Source organism: Pseudonaja textilis, chromosome 1 (genome assembly GCF_049901715.1).
Source record: "Pseudonaja textilis isolate UNSWEBS1 chromosome 1, rPseTex1.2, whole genome shotgun sequence".
Lineage (NCBI taxonomy): Eukaryota > Metazoa > Chordata > Lepidosauria > Squamata > Elapidae > Pseudonaja > Pseudonaja textilis.
Genome location: NC_141990.1, coordinates 320,955,049 through 320,972,606, shown reverse-complemented (window position 1 = coordinate 320,972,606; position 17,558 = coordinate 320,955,049). Strand labels below are relative to the sequence as shown.

The 17,558-nt window shown below is 45.8% G+C and overlaps 1 protein-coding gene across 9 annotated transcripts in view; it reads left to right on the top strand.

Annotated features, from left to right (window-relative positions):
• Positions 1-17,558, top strand: part of PTPRS (protein tyrosine phosphatase receptor type S) — a 353,020-nt gene that overhangs the window by 234,067 nt on the left and 101,395 nt on the right. For all 9 annotated transcript variants that reach the window (XM_087922613.1, XM_087922619.1, XM_087922620.1 and 6 more), the window contains 3 exons: positions 3,412-3,993; positions 5,172-5,314; positions 6,529-6,673. In XM_087922613.1, coding sequence (XP_087778739.1) covers positions 3,412-3,993; positions 5,172-5,314; positions 6,529-6,673 — 870 coding nt within the window. The remainder of the gene's footprint in view (positions 1-3,411; positions 3,994-5,171; positions 5,315-6,528; positions 6,674-17,558) is intronic.

Here is a 17,558-nt window from a genome sequence, read left to right as displayed (position 1 = left end):
AGCCCTAAATGCTATTGCTATCATCCATCCATCCATCTATCTATTTTTCTGTCTATCTATATCTATTTGTCTGTCTGTCTGTCTGTCTGTCTATCTATCTATCTATCTATCTATCTATCTATCTATCTATCTATCATTTACAATCTCTCTGTGTGTGTATGTCTCAAGAGCCCTGGTGGCACAGTGGTTAGAATGCAGCATTGCAAGCAAACTGTGATGACCCATAGTCTCTCAAAATAACTCAAAACCCAAAACATATATTTAAAGTCCGGTAAGGCCTTCAGCTTAACTTAACTGTTTTATTAGGCACAGTTTAAAGTCACAAAAGTAAATAATGAGGCAAACAGGAAACTAAAACAAACTGCATTGATGAGAATCCGAAGCAAGCCAAGATAACAAATCATAAACTCCAGGAAAATAACCGAGAAAAGCCCATGGGAAGAACGCCAGCAAAGTTAAACCTCTTTCAAGGGGAACACTAAATTGACTCCTGCAAATTCTAACTACGCAGTTGCAAACTTATAATACATAGCTCCCACCTGCAAACCACGAGGAGGATCGTGGTAATCTCCTCTTGAGTAGACCTCGCTTTTCCCTGATCCTCTCCTCCCTGCGTGACCTAGGATGGAGAGGGGATGGGCCTGGATCCGCCTCTTGACTGCCCAGCCGGCCTCTGCCCTTCCCCAGCCTCCTCCACCACCTCTGGAGCCACCCTCCCACTCCCTGTTGGCTGTTCCTCCTCTTCCTCAGAGTCAGTCTACACCAGGGGCATGACACAAACTCTGCCCGCTGTCAGGAGTTCGATCCTGACCAAATGAGGACCCAATTGTTGAGGGCAAGAGGCTGACTCTATAAACCGCTTAGAGGGGTATAAAGCACTGCGAAGCAGTATATAAGTCTTAGTGCTGTTGCTATCATCTCTCTGTCTATCTATCTATCTATCATCTATCTATCATCTATATCCATCTATCTATCTATCTATCTATCTATCATCTATCTATCTATCTATCTATCCATCCACCCATCTATCTATCATCTATTATCTATCTATCTATCTATCTATCTATCTATCTTTCTATCTTTCTATCATCTATCTATCATCTATCATCTATCTATCATCTATCTATCATTTACAATATCTGTGTGTGTGTGTGTGTGTCTCAAGAGCCCTGGTGACGCAGTGGTTGGATTACAGCATTGCAGGCAAACTCTGCCACTGCCAGGAGTTCGATCCTGACCAACTCAAGGCTGACTCAGCCTTCCGTTCTTCTGAGGTCGTTAGAATGAGGACCCAGATTGTTGGGGCGGGGCACAGGCTGACTCTGCAAACCACTTAGAGAGGCCTACAAAGCACTGTGAAGCAGCACATAAGTCCAAGAGCTCTTGCTCTTTCTGAGTCAGGCCCGATTTTACGAGCTTTTCCGCCAGCATTCTTAAGCGAATCGCCGAAGTTGTTAAGTGAACTGTGCGGTCGTGAAGTGAATCTGGCTTCCCCCCCCTTGACTTTTGCTTGTTGGGAACGTTCCAGAGGGCAAGCCTCGGTGCTACAGCCCAACGTAAACGCATGCCGGTTGCTGAGCACCTGGATTTTGATGGCGTAACCCTGGGAACGATTCCAAGGAACAGTTTGTAAGCCCCTTTTTCTCAGCGCTGCTGTAACATCCAAAGAACGGTTGTAAATCGAGGACTGCCTGTTGTCCAATATACCTGAAATGCATCCCATGGTCTGTCTCTGCATTTTCTCGGGGAATTGTGACTTCTGGCTAACTTCCCACATGGGGGTAAGAGAGCTATGCACGAGAAGAGCATTGTTGCATGACGTGATAGCAGCCTGTTGCATGTGTTCCAGAATTGCCCTCAAATGCTCCTTGGGGGTGAGGGGGGCTGCATGTCGCCCCCCCCCCGCCACCGTGCTGTTTGCAAACAAGGTCCAGCCACAACCACAGCCTGCCTCATCTGCTTCGTGCATTTCTGTCCTCGAGACGCATGCGTGCCTCCTGTGTTCATTTGCATAGGTTTGTGGCCAGTTCGTGGGCTCTTCGGGCATGGCACCTGTATTGTGGGCTTTTTGGGGGGCGGGGGGTTGGACTAGAAGACCTCCAAGGTCCCTTCCACCTGGGTTGTTCTGTAATGAGGACATGAGGAGCATTTGACAGAGTAAAAGAGCCACAGGCGTCTCCCTTGCCCTTCTTCAGGAAAGAGCCTGGATGTATTTGTGCGTTGACCTGAAGGAAACCAGAGGTGTGCTATATTAACATCTGTATTTTGGGAATGGCCAAAGAGGAAAACAAAGGGAATATATTGGCTGAGATGATCCAGGGTTAGTGAACAAGCCAACATTTGCATTTTGGGAATAATCAAAGAGGAAAACAAAGTGAATGTTGGCCGAGATGATCCAGGATTAGATAACAAGCCAACATTTGTATTTGGGGAATAGTCAGAGGAAAACCAAGGGAATGTTGGCCAAGATGATCCAACATTCGTATTTTGGGAATAGTCAGAGGAAAACAAAGGGAATGTTGGCCAAGATGATCCAGGATTAGTTAACAAGCCAACATTTGTATTTTGGGAATAGTCAAAGAGAAAAACAAAGGGAATATTGGCCGAGATGACCCAGGATTAGTTTACAAGCCAACATTCGTATTTTGGGAAAAGAGGAATATTAGCCAAGATGATCCAGAATTAGTTAACAATCTAGAACTGTCTTTCTCAACCTTGGGCACTTTAAGATGCGTGGACTGCAATTCCCAGGGGCCTAGCATGTTGCTAACTTAATCATTGCAGTGATTCACTTAAGAATGGTGGCCCAAAAAACGTGGGGCAAAACTCGCTTAACAAATAGCTTGCTTAGCCATATAAATTTTGACATAATTGTGTTCGTAAGTCAAGGGCTTCTTGTATTGGCAAGCAAACGGCCATTTTGGGGGGGTACCCGGCCCACATGACTGACGCCAACCACTGAGCCGAACAGTTTCTGTCATGAGCCGCGGTGGCGCAATGTGGTTAGAATGCAGCACTGCAGGCTACTTCTGCTGACTGCCTGTTGCTGGCAGTTCGATTCTCCCTGGCTCAAGTTTCCCATCTTTCCAAGGTCAGTAAAACGAGGACCCAGATTGTTGGGGACCATAGGCTGACTCTGTAAACGGTTTAGGGAGGGCTGTAGAAGCACCGCAAAGTGGTGTATAAGTCTTAAGTGTTACCGCGATGGTTATTTCTGGGCCGATTGTGCTATTTAAGGAGGTTCCTAAACTCCACTTCACTAGGGTGAGGGTATTTCAGCCGCTGTTCTTCATGAAATGGTGCCCCTCGATGCCGCACGCTGGTTGCTTTTGTCGGCCAATTGGGGGAAACGTAGCACGTGCCGCGAGCGTGGCTGTATTCCTTTTCAGTCAATTCTTCCCGTTTTCCCAGCCTTTCCCAAAGCTCCAGGCACCCCGGTTGTCACCGAGACCACGGCCACCAGCATCACCATAACCTGGGACTCCGGAAATCCGGACCCCGTCTCCTATTACGTGATCGAGTATAAGTCGAAGAGTCAGGACGGGCCGTATCAAATCAAGGAGGACATCACTACGACCCGCTACAGCATTGGGGGGCTTAGTCCCAACTCAGAATATGAGATCTGGGTGTCGGCGGTGAACACCATCGGGCAGGGTCCGCACAGCGATTCCGTTGTGACCCGTACGGGGGAGCAGGCACCCGCCAGCGCCCCCCGAAATGTTCAGGGCCGGATGTTGAGTGCCTCGACCATGATCATCCAGTGGGAGGAACCAGTAGAGCCGAACGGCCAGATCCGGGGATACAGGGTGTATTACACCATGGAGCCCGATCAACCAGTCAGCAACTGGCAGAAACACAATGTGGACGACAGTCTCCTGACCACCGTGGGGAGCCTTCTGGAACATGAGACCTACACCGTGCGAGTCTTGGCATTCACATCCGTGGGGGACGGCCCGCTCTCAGATCCCATCCAAGTGAAAACCCAACAAGGAGGTGAGATTTTGTTCGGTCTAATAGTCAAGGCGCTGGGCTAGGAGACGGAGTTCTAGCCCTGTTTTAGTAATGAAAGGCGGCTGGGTGGTTTGGGGCCAATAACTAGGCACCAGTGAGTTCTAGTCCCGCCTTAGGTATGAAATGCTGGCTGGGTGACTGGACCAATCACCAGGCGGCGGTGAGTTCTAGTCCTCCCTTAGGCATGAAAGCTGGCTGGTTGACTTTCAGCCAATCACCAGGGGGTGGTGAGTTCTAGTCCCGCCTTAGGCATGAAAGCCGCCCAGCTGGGTGACTTTGGGCCAATAATTAGGAGACAGTGAGTTCTAGTTCCACTTTAGACCTGAAAGCCAGTTGGGCAACAATGGAGTTACACTCTCTGTCAGCCCAACCCACCTCACAAGGTTGGTGTTGTAGAGAAAATAGGAGGAGGAAATCGTGTCTCGGATAGATAGTAAGAAAGAAAGATGGATGGATGGATGGATGGATGGATGGATGGATAGATAGATAGATAAATAGATAGATAGATAGAGATGTATGGATGGATGGATGGATTGAAGGATAGATAGATAGATAGATAGATAGATAGATAGATAGATAGATAGATAGATAGAGTAATTGATGGATGGATAGATAGATAGATAGATAGATAGATAGATAGATAGATAGATAGATAGATAGATAGATAGATAGATACAGATACAGATACAGATACAGATACAGATACAGATAAAAGTAATGGCCTGGTAAGGTACTTCATTCAGCCCTCCAAAATATCTTCAGAACCACTTCACTGTTCAGCAACCATTCAAATAGTTGTAATGAGTGTCTAGTTTGTTACTTAAGGGGGCTTTGTATTGTGATAGATTTTAGTTTACCATAGTATTAACTTTAACGGTGAAAGTTGAATGCCATAGGAATAGAATAATTAAGGAGTGCCTGTCAGCCAAGAAGAGACGGAATCGAGAATGAATGGACGATGAATGAATACATTGGTCTGGAATGGTTTAGTTTCTTCCACTTGAGCAGGGGAGAGATCTAAGGTCTCTTCCAGCTCATTCTAATCTATTCAAATTTTGGTCATAAGCCGAGGACTACCCGTCTATCCAGTTGTCTTCTGTCTTCCCCTCACCTGTTCTCACATATAACTTTTCTGCGTTCCCATCCCTTGCCTTCACTAGTTCCCGGGCAGCCGATGAATTTCCGAGCCGAAGCGAAGAGCGAGAGCACGATTTTACTAACCTGGAGTCCTCCCCGCCAGGACATCATTCTGAAGTACGAGCTCCTTTACAAAGAAATCAGCAACAAACCAGGAACCCCGGAGGTGAGTCCGCTTTTGGGAATGGGAATCCCCACGGCAAGGAATCCTTGGAGTGACCATGCCCCCCCACCCCCCATTCATACCTGCACCTGTGTCTGCTTTGCACAGTGGCAGACAGGACAGCACTCTGGAAGGTTAACATCATTGCCCAGAGGATCATGGGTTGCCCTCTCCACTCTTTGGAAGAGCTTTATAGCTCCCGCTGCCTTACAAAAGTTCAAAACATCCTTAAAGATCTATCTCATCCTGGGCACCCCTTTTTTTTTAAACTATTACCATCTGGCAGACGGTACCGGATAATAAAAACAAGGACAAAAAGGCTGAAAAACAGCTTCTATCCCAGAACAGTAACTATATTGAATTCTACTGTATAGTGCAATATTGGTTCTGACCAAGGCTTTCTAAGACCGTAATTAAGCACATGCTTAGTCCAAACAACTCTTCGTTTTATTTCAACGCTGGGAATTATGTGCATTCCCAGCCTGTAATGAGTCCCAAACAGTCCCTCGAGATAAGCACCCACCTTTCTCTCCTTTGAATGGCTGCCAACAACCAAAGTGCCAAATTAACTGTAAAAAACCAACTGAAGTACAAAAGTCCACACAGAGCCTCAAGGTTTAATCCAAACAGAGCAAACGACTTTGCTTCCTGCAAAGGTTTCTCTACCTTTGCACCTCCTTTATCCCTTAGGGGAGGGGCAGTCACCTCCCAGCCTTACTTCTGAGTTGCCCCTTTTGTCTCAGCTGCTCTAACCCTTCTAGCAGCTCTGCGCAAGCGCGCAATGGGAACAGGCTCCCCTGGTTCCTCTGCCTCGCTGCTGCCAGACTCTGGAGCCTCCAGAGTGAGCACTCCACTCCCAGATGGTCCTGGTCCCATCTCTCCGTCGGATGCAGGATCCTCGTCCGAGCCCTCCCCAGATTCCCAGAGTGGTCCCCGTTCTTTCCCACTGTCCGATTCCGCTGCCTTCTCCGCCGGCTGCCGGCGAACCACAACTACATTAATTCAATATCAGGGGTTTCCAATTCCATTGTACAAAATGGGAAGGATGTGTGTTTGTGTTGTTTTATTTTCATAGTTCCAGTGTACACCGAAGAGGGCCTATTAATTTCATTGTGCGAGGTGCGACGGGCGATAAAGTAAACTAAACTACCTCTGTCCTTTGTTTTCTGTCGCTTGTTTGGCTTAACGACCCTCGCCCCCGGCTGCCGCCTCTGCAGTTTCTGAAGACGTTTGACCCCGTGACTTTCTTCCTGGTGAAAGATCTCAACCCCAACACGGAGTATGTCTTCCAGTTGGCGGCTCGTTCGGCTTTGGGCCTTGGGGCCCCGACATCGGAGGTCAGGGAGCGCACGCTCCAGTCTAGTAGGTGTCCCTTTTCTTACCCAGAATTATCTGAAGGGATCACGGTCAGGCAGGAGGCGCAACGGCTGGGGGTCGAGGTGTGGAATGGCGACCAGGGTAGGGCATTTGGGGTTGCGGGGTGCGAGCAAAACCGGAACCCCGTCTGGGTTAATTAGGCCTTTGCCCCGTAGGAGTTAAGCAAGGAGCTCGTTTTTTCTGGCTGCAGGGGCATTTCCGGCTACCAAACAAAAAAAAAACCCAACAATGGTGGGAAACTCCCTGTGTGGCTAAACCTGGTTTATCACCTGTTCTTGGGCTGTGTTTCGAAAGGGTGCATGCTGGGCTCAGAGGAACCATCCGCTATTCGTCGGTCTGCCTGTTGAGTCGACTCTCTCTTAAGGCTGCTCTCCAATCCTTACCCAACTTGAAAACGTGGCGTCTTCCTTAGTGAGAAAAAAATGGCGGCTCCCTTACGTTGAAAGTTCGGTAACCAGGATCAGTGGTTGGGGGTGGGGGGTGGATGTCCTGCCACGAAGGGATGTAGGTTTGTGAGCATCAAATGCTGTGGCTCGGGGTTGGATGGAACGGGAGGAAAACGACACCCGAGCTCTCTACGGGATGACTGTATTTTGGAGAGAGAACTTACCCCCCCCCGCCAACCCCTCGCTCCTTCCTCTTCCCTTGTCCCATAATTCACTGTCACAGCATTTCCCCTTCAACTCCCCACTCCCCCAAAAAAAGAAAGTATGACGGAGGGCACGGGGGCACAATCATGCCACCAGGAAGCTTTACCTAGTGCTGGTTTTAGTTTAATGGATTGTCTCTCTTCATGGTTGCACCAGGGACTGCACCAATCCTGGCTGGCAATAAAATATGAAACTTTGCTTTAAAAAAAAAAAAAAGAATGAGGTGGTTTTCTTTATTGATTTTTTTCTTTTCTTTCTTCCTTATGGTTTTCTTTCTTTCTTTCTTTCTTTCTTTCTTTCTTTCTTCCTTCCTTCCTTCCTTCCTTCCTTCCTTCCTTCCCCTCTTTTTCTTCCTCTCTTTTTCTCCCTCCATCTTTCCCTTTATTTTTCCCTTTATTTGCTCTCTCTCTTTCTTTCAATATTTTCTTTTTCCTTCCTTCCTCTTTCTTTCTCTTCCCTTTCTTTTCTTCCTCCCTCCCTCCCTTTCTTTCCCTTTCTTTGCTCATTCTTTTCTTTCTTCCTTATGGTTTTCTTTCTTTCTTTCTTCCTTCCTTCCTTCCTTCCTTCCTTCCTTCCCTTCTTTTTCTTCCTCTCTTTTTCTCCCTCCATCTTTCCCTTTATTTTTCCCTTTATTTGCTCTCTCTCTTTCTTTCAATATTTTCTTTTTCCTTCCTTCCTCTTTCTTTCTCTTCCCTTTCTTTTCTTCCTCCCTCCCTCCCTTTCTTTCCCTTTCTTTGCTCATTCTTTTCTTTCTTCCTTATGGTTTTCTTTCTTTCTTTCTTCCTTCCTTCCTTCCTTCCTTCCTTCCTTCCTTCCCTTCTTTTTCTTCCTCTCTTTTTCTCCCTCCATCTTTCCCTTTATTTTTCCCTTTATTTGCTCTCTCTCTTTCTTTCAATATTTTCTTTTTCCTTCCTTCCTCTTTCTTTCTCTTCCCTTTCTTTTCTTCCTCCCTCCCTCCCTTTCTTTCCCTTTCTTTGCTCATTCTTTTCTTTCTTCCTCTCTCTTTCTCCCTCCCTTCCACTTTTTTCCCCTTTATTTGCTCTTTCTTTCTTTCTTTCTTTTTCTTCCCCTCTTTTTCTTCCTCTCTTTTTTCTCCCTCCCTATATCTTTCCCTTTATTTTTCCTTTTATTTGCTCTCTCTTTCTCTTTCTTTCAATATTTTCTTTTTTCCTTCCTTCCCCTTTCTGTCTTCCTCCCTTTCTTTTCTTCCTCCCTCCCTCCCTCCCTTTCTTTCCCTTTATTTGCTCTTTCTTTTCTTTTTTTCTTTTCTTTCTTCCTCTCTCTCCCTCCCTCCCACTTTCTTTCCCTTTATTTGCTCTTTCTTTCTTTCTTCCCCTCTTTTTCTTCCTCTCTTTTCTCCCTCCCTATATCTTTCCCTTTATTTTTCCTTTTATTTGCTCTCTCTTTCTCTTTCTTTCAATATTTTCTTTTTTCCTTCCTTCCTTCCCCTTTCTTTCTTTCCTCCTTCCCTCCCTTTCTTTCCCTTTCTTTGCTCATTCTTTTCTTTCTTCCTCTCTCTTTCTCCCTCCCTCCCACTTTCTTTCCCTTTATTTGCTCTTTCTTTCTTTCTTTCTTTCTTTCTTTCTTTCTTTCTTTCTTTCTTTCTTTCTTTCTTTCTTTCTTTCTTTCTTTCTTTCTTTCTTTCTTTCTTTCCGTTCTTTTTTTTTTTTTCCTTCCCTCAACAGCATGAATGGCTGTGGCTGTTCTTTGTCTTTCTGCCTCTTCTCTCGTCTTTACTGTATTGAACTCGGCCACGGGGTTGGGGTCGCTGTGACCAGAAAAGGGGAGCGGGGGGGATTGGTGGGGTCGGGAGGAGGAGGAGGCCCAAGGATTTGCAGCCTCAAAGTAAGACAGCTGCCCATCCAGAGGTTACCGATAGCTCCACCTGCCCTTTTTTTGTCTTGTCGTTTCTTTTCCGGGCTGTTTATTTTATTTTCTCTGTCTTCTTCTTACCACCGTTCCCAACGTACACGATTTATCCCTTCTGCACACCGTGGCTGTAGATCGGTCATACACACCCTCCCTCTCCCGCTGCTGTGCCTTGCACCCGGTTCTCCCACAGTCTGGTTGGGACTGATGGGGATTGTAGTCCAAGGCGTCTGGAGCGTTCGACCACTTTGGGAAGAATGGTCTGAAGCTGCAGGCATAATTCCGGTGTCAGGATGCGGTCAAACGTCTCAAGTTCTTGAGATGAATTTAGTTGTGGTCTGAGGTCTTCGGGGCTCCCGGAGCTTGGTGGTTTTTCTACAGACGTTTCATGACCCAACTAGATAACATCATCAGTGTTAGAGGGGAGTGGGGTTTGCTCTCTGTTTCTATACAAGTGGCTGTTCTGACCTAGGCTTCCCCGAGATCATGAAGCAGACTCCTTGTCCCAACAAAACCTCTTTTATTTAGGTTAAAATGAATTCCTCGTCCTGGCAAACAGAGATTATCAGGCTTGGAGAATTGCCAGGATGATAGCTTCCAAACGCCACGCAGTAGCAGCAAGTACTTGTCAAGAAACCAGGAACAGATCTTCACTCTAATGAATTGAACTAATTGTCTCCTGCAAACATCACTCCTCTTTATTCCCTAAGGGAAGGGCCATTCACCGTCCACCTGAGTCTTTACTCCCAAGTCGACCTTTCTTCCTTAACTGTTCCCTTCTCCTGGCAGCTCTGTGCATGCGCACACTGGGAACAGGCTCCAGCTGTTCTTCTTCCCCACTGATCTCCAACTCCGAAGGCAGCTGAAAACTGTCAGACAGCCCTGGCCCCATCTCTGCCTCCGACGCAGAGCCCTCGTCAGAGCCTTCCCCAGACTCCAGGATGGCCCCATGTTCCTACCCCACCTCCTCACTGTCGGAGTCTGCCGCCAGCTCCACTGGCTGCTGGTGGGCCACAACAGTGGCTCGGTCTAACAGCCTAATCAAGGAACTGTCAAGAACCACCTGGTTCTTACTATTGAAAGTGCAAGCCACTTGTATGTAAGCAGAGAGAAAACTCACACTGATGATGTTACCCCGTTGGGTCATGAAACGTCTACAAGAAAGCAACTAAGCTCAGAGAGGTCAACCCTGAGCTACAAATACTCTCTTCTTGGTTGTGGTCTGTTAGGGCGTGTGTAACTAATCTCACCTTGACCAAGAGAAATTAGAACGTCAATAAGTAAAAAAATGGACTTTATAGCAGGGGTCTCCAACCGTGGCAACTTTTAGCATCTCTTTATACATTGGGAACAAGGACACCTTGTTTCAAGGGATTGGAGCTTGCTGGCGGGATGCCACATAGCTTTTGGGGGGGCAGAGGGAAGGGGAAACCACCTGGGATGGGGGCGAAAAGGGGTGGTGGGTGAAATAACATCCTTTCTGACCGAGAAAAACAACGGGTGGGCCGGTGGATTGGAAGGAAAACTAGGCCGTTGGAAATGACCAGGCTTTGGTTTTGGATGGTTTCTTAGGTTTTGGGTTTTTTTCATTTTGTTTTGTTGGTTGTGGTTGATTGGGTGTGGGTTGTGGTTGTTGTTGTTATACAGGAAGAGTAGGCCAAGGCCAAGACGGAAATGGTTGTGGTAGCTGGGAAATTGTGTAATTGGTTTCCCTTGAAAGGGGAAGGGTCTTTGACCCACCGCCTGCTCCTCCCCCCCCCCCAGGAGGAAAGGCTAAGGACCTTTCTGGGCTCCTATCATTCGCTTCCATCGGCCATCCTTGCCCCCTCCCCACTCCTGGTCTCTCTTGAGGGGGGTCTTGGAAGAAAGCCAAACTAGGAATAATCTAGGTTGAGATCTGGGGCCAAGAATCACCCTCCCTTCCTTTCCTCTCTTCCTTTCTCCCATTCGTTCCCTCCCTCCTTCCCATCCATTTCCTCCCTCCTTCCTTTCCCACCAATTTAATTTCCTTCTTTCCTCCCTCCCTTCCTTCCTTTCTTCCTTCCTCCCCACTCATCTATTTCCTTCTTTCCTCATCCATTTCCTTCCTTCACACCCATCTATTTCTTTCCTTCCTTCGTTCCCCACCCATTTTCTTCCTTCCTTCCTTCCCCTCCCATCTATTTCATTTCTTCCTTCCTTCCCCACCCAATTCCTTCCTTCTTTCCTCCCTCCCTTCCTTTCTTCCTTCCTTCCCACTCATCTATTTCCTTCTTTCCTCATCCATTTCCTTCCTTCACACCCATCTATTTCTTTCCTTCCTTCGTTCCCCACCCATTTTCTTCCTTCTTTCCTCCCTTCCTTTCTTCCTTCCTTCCCACTCATCTATTTCCTTCTTTCCTCATCCATTTCCTTTCTTCACACCTACCCACCTATTTCTTTCCTTCCTTCGTTCCCCACCTGTTTTCTTCTTTCCCCTCCCATCTATTTCATTTCTTCCTTCCTTCCCCACCCATTTTCTTCCTTCTTTCCTCCCTCCCTTCCTTCCTTTCTTCCTTCCCACTCATCTATTTCCTTCCTTCCCACCACCTATATTTCTTTTCTTCCTTCATTCCCCACCCATTTCCTTCCTTCTGATCCGTTGTTTCCTTCCTTCCTTCCTCCTTTCCTCTCTTCCTCCTTTCTTTCTTTCTTTCTTTCTTTCTTTCTTTCTTTCTTTCTTTCTTTCTTTCTTTCTTTCTTTCTTTCTTTTCTTTCTCTCTCTCTCTCTCTCTCTCTCTCTCTCTCTCTCTCTCTCTCTCTCTCTCTGTCTCTCTCCCCCATCAATTAACTCAGGGCATCTCTGCTTCCTGGGAGGGAGACCTGGGGCAGGGCGGGTTGCTCGGTGGTCTTGTAACCCCCTGAAAACCTGTCTTTTGTTTCCTGACTGGCTGCTGGAGGAAGAAGCCCAATTCTTCCCTGTTCCTGGCGGCATCCTTCGACGTTCAGACCTCCCAGCTTGGGCAGGCTTCTGTGTTTTTTTTCCTCCTCTTCCTCCTCCTCCTCCTCTTCCTCCTCCTTCCTTCCTTTAACTCCTTTTCTCCTCCGATGCAGCCTTCTCCTTATACAGCTCTCCTGGCCTATCCCTGGCGAGTTTCGTTTCCTTTCCCTTCCTTTCTCTCTCTCTCTCTCTCTCTCTCTCTCTCTCTCTCTTTCTCCCTCGGCTGGCATGCTTGTCTGATGCATGGATGCTTTGTCTGCATGGAAAAATGCAACATGTTTTTCACCGCAAAAATCCCTCCTTTTTTTTTTCTTCTCTTCGCTCCCAGGGCATATCTGCATATTTTTCAGCCTATCCAGATTTCTCTTCTCTTAAGTCCCGCAAGGATTTCCGATATTTGGCAGGACGAGGGGATGTTTTCAGAAAATTAGAGGAGAAGTCTCCCTTTGCATTTCAGTCAAGTTTGACACTTCTCAACCTGTTCTGAACCAAAATGTACTTTTCAGGCTATTATCTCTCTCTCTCATGCTAGGTTTGCAAGAGGAAAAATTGCCCCCGAATACACAACATTGGAAGACATGATTTCAAAATGTTATTTTTATGCAGGGTGTTCAGGAATATGTGCATATCTTATGCTCCATGCATAAACCAGCATGATTTTTTTTATTTATTTTTGCCTGTGTGTGTCATTTTTGGAGTGACTTATTTGTTTATTTACTTAGCATAAGACACAGAGGTCACGCAATCACTGATATTCAAATTTAGTTTTAACTAAAGCAGCTCATCAACTCGTGTGATGATAAAAACTGATGTAAACAAGCAGGTAGGAAAAGTGTTGGGAAAATGTTAACACTAAACAAGGTTGTAGAATGGAATAGAGAATAGAATAGAATGAATAGAATAGTAAAGGAATAGAATAGAATAGAATGGAATAGAGAATAGAATAGAATAGACAATAGAATAGAAAAGAAAAGAATAGAATAGAAGATAGAGAATAGAATAGAATAGAATAGAATAGAATAGAAAGGAATAGGAATAGGAATAGAGAATGGAATGGAATGGAATGGATAAAGATTAGAATAGAATAGAATAGAATAGAATAGACAATAGAATAGAGAATAGAATAGAAATAGAATAGAATAGAATAGAATAGAATAGAATAGAATAGAATAGAATAGAATAGAAGGGATAAAGAGTAGAATAGAATAGAATAGATAATAGAATCGAATGGAAGATAGAGAATAGAAAAGAATAGAACAGAACAGAACAGAATAGAATAGAATAGAAGGGATAAAGAATAGAATAGAATAGAATAGAATAGAATAGAATAGAATAGAATAGAATAGAATAGAATAGAATAGAATAGATAATAGAATCGAATGGAAGATAGAGAATAGAATAGAATAGAATAGAATAGAATAGAATAGAATAGAATAGAATAGAATAGAATAACAGAGTTGGAAGGGGCCTTGGAGGTCTTCTAGTCCAACCCCCTGCTCAGGCAGGAAACCCTATCCCATTTCAGTCAAATGTTGTCCAATCTCTTCTTAGAAACTTCCAGTGTTGGAGCACCTACAACTTCTGGTGGCAAGTCATTCCATTGATTAATTGTCCTCACTGTCAGAAAAGTTCCCTTTAGTTCCAGGTTGCTTCTCTCCTTGATTAGTTTCTCTCCTTGATTAGTGGTTAGAATGCAGTATTCCAGGCTAACTCTGCCCACTGCCAGCAGTTCGATCCTGACCAGCTCAAGGTTGACTCAGCCTTCCATCCTTCTGAGATCGGTAAAAAACTTAGGACCCAGATTGTTGGGAGGGCAACATGCTGACTCTGTAAATATATTCTATCTACAATATCTATCTATCATCTCCCTCTCCCCTCCCTCCCTCCCTCCCTCCCTCCCTCCCTCCCCTCCCTCCCTCCCTCCCTCCCTCTCTCTCTCTCTCTCTCTCTCTCTCTCTCTCTCTCTCTCTCTCTCTCTCAAGAGCCCTGGTAGTGTAGTGGTTTAGAATCCAGCCTTTCAGGCAAACTCTGCCCACTGCCAGGTGGTTCCATCCTGACCAATTCAGAGTTGACTCATCCTTCCATCCTTCTGAGGTCGGTAAAGAATGAAGACCCGGATTGTTGGGGGCAAGAGGATGACTCTTTAAAACTGCTTAGAGAGGGCTGTAAAGCATCGTGAAGTGGTATAGAAGTCCAAGTGCTATTGTCGTCCTGGTGAGACCTTGAGTCTTCAGACTGAACAGGATCTATGGTGTCATCTCCAGGTGGCATCTCCAGGGCTTGCTCTTCATATCCAGGAACCTCTTCTATGCAGATATGCCCCCTTTGCTTTTCTCGCACCACATCTCTGCTTAGCTTTTTCCCCGATCCATCCATCCTCCCCCTTTGCAAATGTCTTTGGTCCCAAGCGCTTCATGCAACCATCCCTGGCTTGGCTCGTGCCCCTTTGCCCTGCCCTGCACGGCATGTCTTTTCACAGCACTTCTCCACTAAAGTGGGGGGCGCCCCCCCCCACAAGCATCCAAACCCCAAGATTTTTTTGCTTAAAAACAAATCCATTAAACTAAAGGTAACGTATTCTCTCTCTCTCTCTCTCTCTTTTCATCTTGAAAGAACTTGGTGTTTAACTCTTCAAGTACCAAAGACGGTAGACTCAGATGCCTAGAGCATCTCTAAAATGTGCCCCAAAAATCAGAGATTAAGGAGTGGAAAAAATGGAATTATTGGGAAACATTGCCCCCAATTCATCCAAAATCCATAGATTCGGCTCCTTTTGGGGGTGGGGCTGTTTTCATTTCCCTTTCGTAAAACCCTTTCTCTCCTCAACGTTGACTTGAGTTAGATGGGTGAAGGATACCAATGGATCAAAAACGCCATTGGCCCGTGGAGCTATTTGACTGTGGGAAACCCTTTCAAACAAAACGCAAAAAAAAGTATGGGGAGATGTAGATTTTGGTTTTTTGTTCTTTTTTTAAAATAGCCACTGGCCTGACCTTGAGGTCTCCAAAGTCTATGGTACCTAAAGGGTTAAAAAAAAAATTATTATTTTTTTAAAATTCCTTAATTGCTTTGGTATAAAAGCTCAGTCAGGGTCCGTTGTTGAGTCTTGGACAGTCAACTTTTAACCCGTGGGAAAGTGTTAAGAAGGTGAGTACCGGCTAATTCACAGGCTGATTCACAAATACAGCTCAACCTGTTCCCTCTTTCGGCCCTCTTAAAATGGCCCTCTTATCCTGCACACCTTGGGATACCTGCCCAGTCCTTGGTGGCCTCGGTGAGAAAGAGGGGCGTAGCGCCCGTTGCAGTGTGCGGGCACACCCACTACCACCCTCAGGGCTTAATCTCTCTTACCTCTTGGTCGTAAAAAAAGCCAAGGGCCTGCCTGCCTGCATGCTAACACTCATTCACACACACACACACACACACCTGCACACCTGCCTCCTTGAATTCACACAGGTTGGGCTGGATTGTGAAGGAAACTCCTTGTGGATCTTCTGAACAGCAAGGCCAGCGTGGGGTGGCATCTTGGCCCAGACGGTATGATCCAGACAAGTCATAGAACGGAGCATTCCCTTGGCCCCTTGGATTAGCCAGAAGGAAAAAAAAAAACAAACAAACCATGATTTTTATCTGACCTGTCCCAAAGTGGATTGTTTAGAAGGGTGAGTGGACAGACACCCCTTTTCCCCCGCTCCCTCCCCGCTGGGAATCAGGCTGGCAGAAGATGGAGGTCTGCATTTTAGAGGTGCTGCGCCCCTTTTCTGGAAGTAGAATTGACTGGGTTGAGGACTCCTTTTCAAAAACCACTCCGAATCTGGTAGGTCTTCTTTTAATAGGTTTTTTTTGGTGAGGAGAAGAGGATTAGATAAGGTTATCTTGTTGAGGATCGTGGGTAGGAAAAAAAGCCCTTAGGGACAGGTCTCTGCCGGGCACAAATTAAGAATTAAAACCCATTCCTCAGAGGACGTGAAAGGGTTATCCCAAAGACCTTTCTTGTTTAGTGCTTCTTGTTTAGCCTGAGTTAATCCTTCAGCTTATTCAGTGCTTCCTGTTTAGCCTCGTTGAATTCTTTAGCTTGTTTCATGCTTCTTGTTTAGTCCATTCGTTCATTTACTCCAGTGTTTTTCAAACCTGGCCCTCTTTAAGATCCGTGGACTTCAACTCCCAGATTTCCTCAGCTAGCTTGCTGAGAGTTGAAGTCCACGGGTCTTAAAAGTGTGAGAAGCATGGATTCAAACCATTTGCATAGCTGCCTGTCTGACCACAGGAATTCCGAAATCACTGTGGCAAGGAGGCTGGGTTCACTTGTCCTGTTGAGAAAATTATGTTTTCCGAATAAAAATGGGATGTAGAACGAGGTCCTACTTCAGCCTTCTCTCAACGTCTCCAAATTTTGGGCAAGGACTGTTTGCCAAGCTGTAAAATAAATGTGGCAGGATGCTTATCTTCTTACAGCAGGGCTCTTCAAACTTGACAGCTTTAAGACTTGTGGACTTCGACTCCCAGAATTCCTCCTCCAGTCAGGTTAGCTCAGGAATTCTGGGAGTTGAAGTCTACAAGTCTTAAAATGGCCAACGTTGAAGACCCTATGCTAGACCAGGGGTTTTCAAACTTGACAGCTTTAACACTTGTGGACTTCAACTCCCAGAATTCCTCCTCCAGTCAGGTTAGCTCAGGAATTCTGGGAGTTGAAGTCTACAAGTCTTAAAATGGCCGACGTTGAAGATCCTTGGCTTATAGTGAACCTCAGCATCTTTAAGCTGGGTGGACTTCAACTCTCACCATTCCCCAGCCAGCCCAGCTTAAAGTTGCTTTGGTTCAAAAACACAGGTTTAGGATATCGCTAGACACCCTTGAGATCCTTCCTGGCTCCATGACTCTGGGATCACCTGGGGACAAATACATTGAATTGCAGAAGAGGAATTGAAAGTTGAATTTCATACCTCAAATTATAGAGTCTATAACACGCGCATTCTCCCCCTCCAAAATAGGTAGCCTCTCTAGGAAAACAGCGCAACCAGCATAAATCGGATAATTTTCAGCACTACGCTACCCATCCTTGAGGAAGATTTATGACAATTTGATTGTCTTTGATTGGGATAATTGAACTTGTCCCAGTTTTGAAGCAGGGGAGAAACTCAGATAGTTAGATCATCAGGCCCTGTACTTTTGGTACCGAAGATTTTTTTTTAAAAAAAAAAACTTATTTAAAACAGGCTGACCTCCTCTGTCCTTTTCAAACCTTCCCAATTAAACCGTAAAAAGAACAAACCCGGAAGACCGTAATGGGATTATTGGAAGGTGTCTCAATTGGGAACAATGGAATTCCACACAAAAGACCAATCTTAAGTCTATAGAGCAGGTTCGAAGCAGAACGAATTTTGTAATCCCC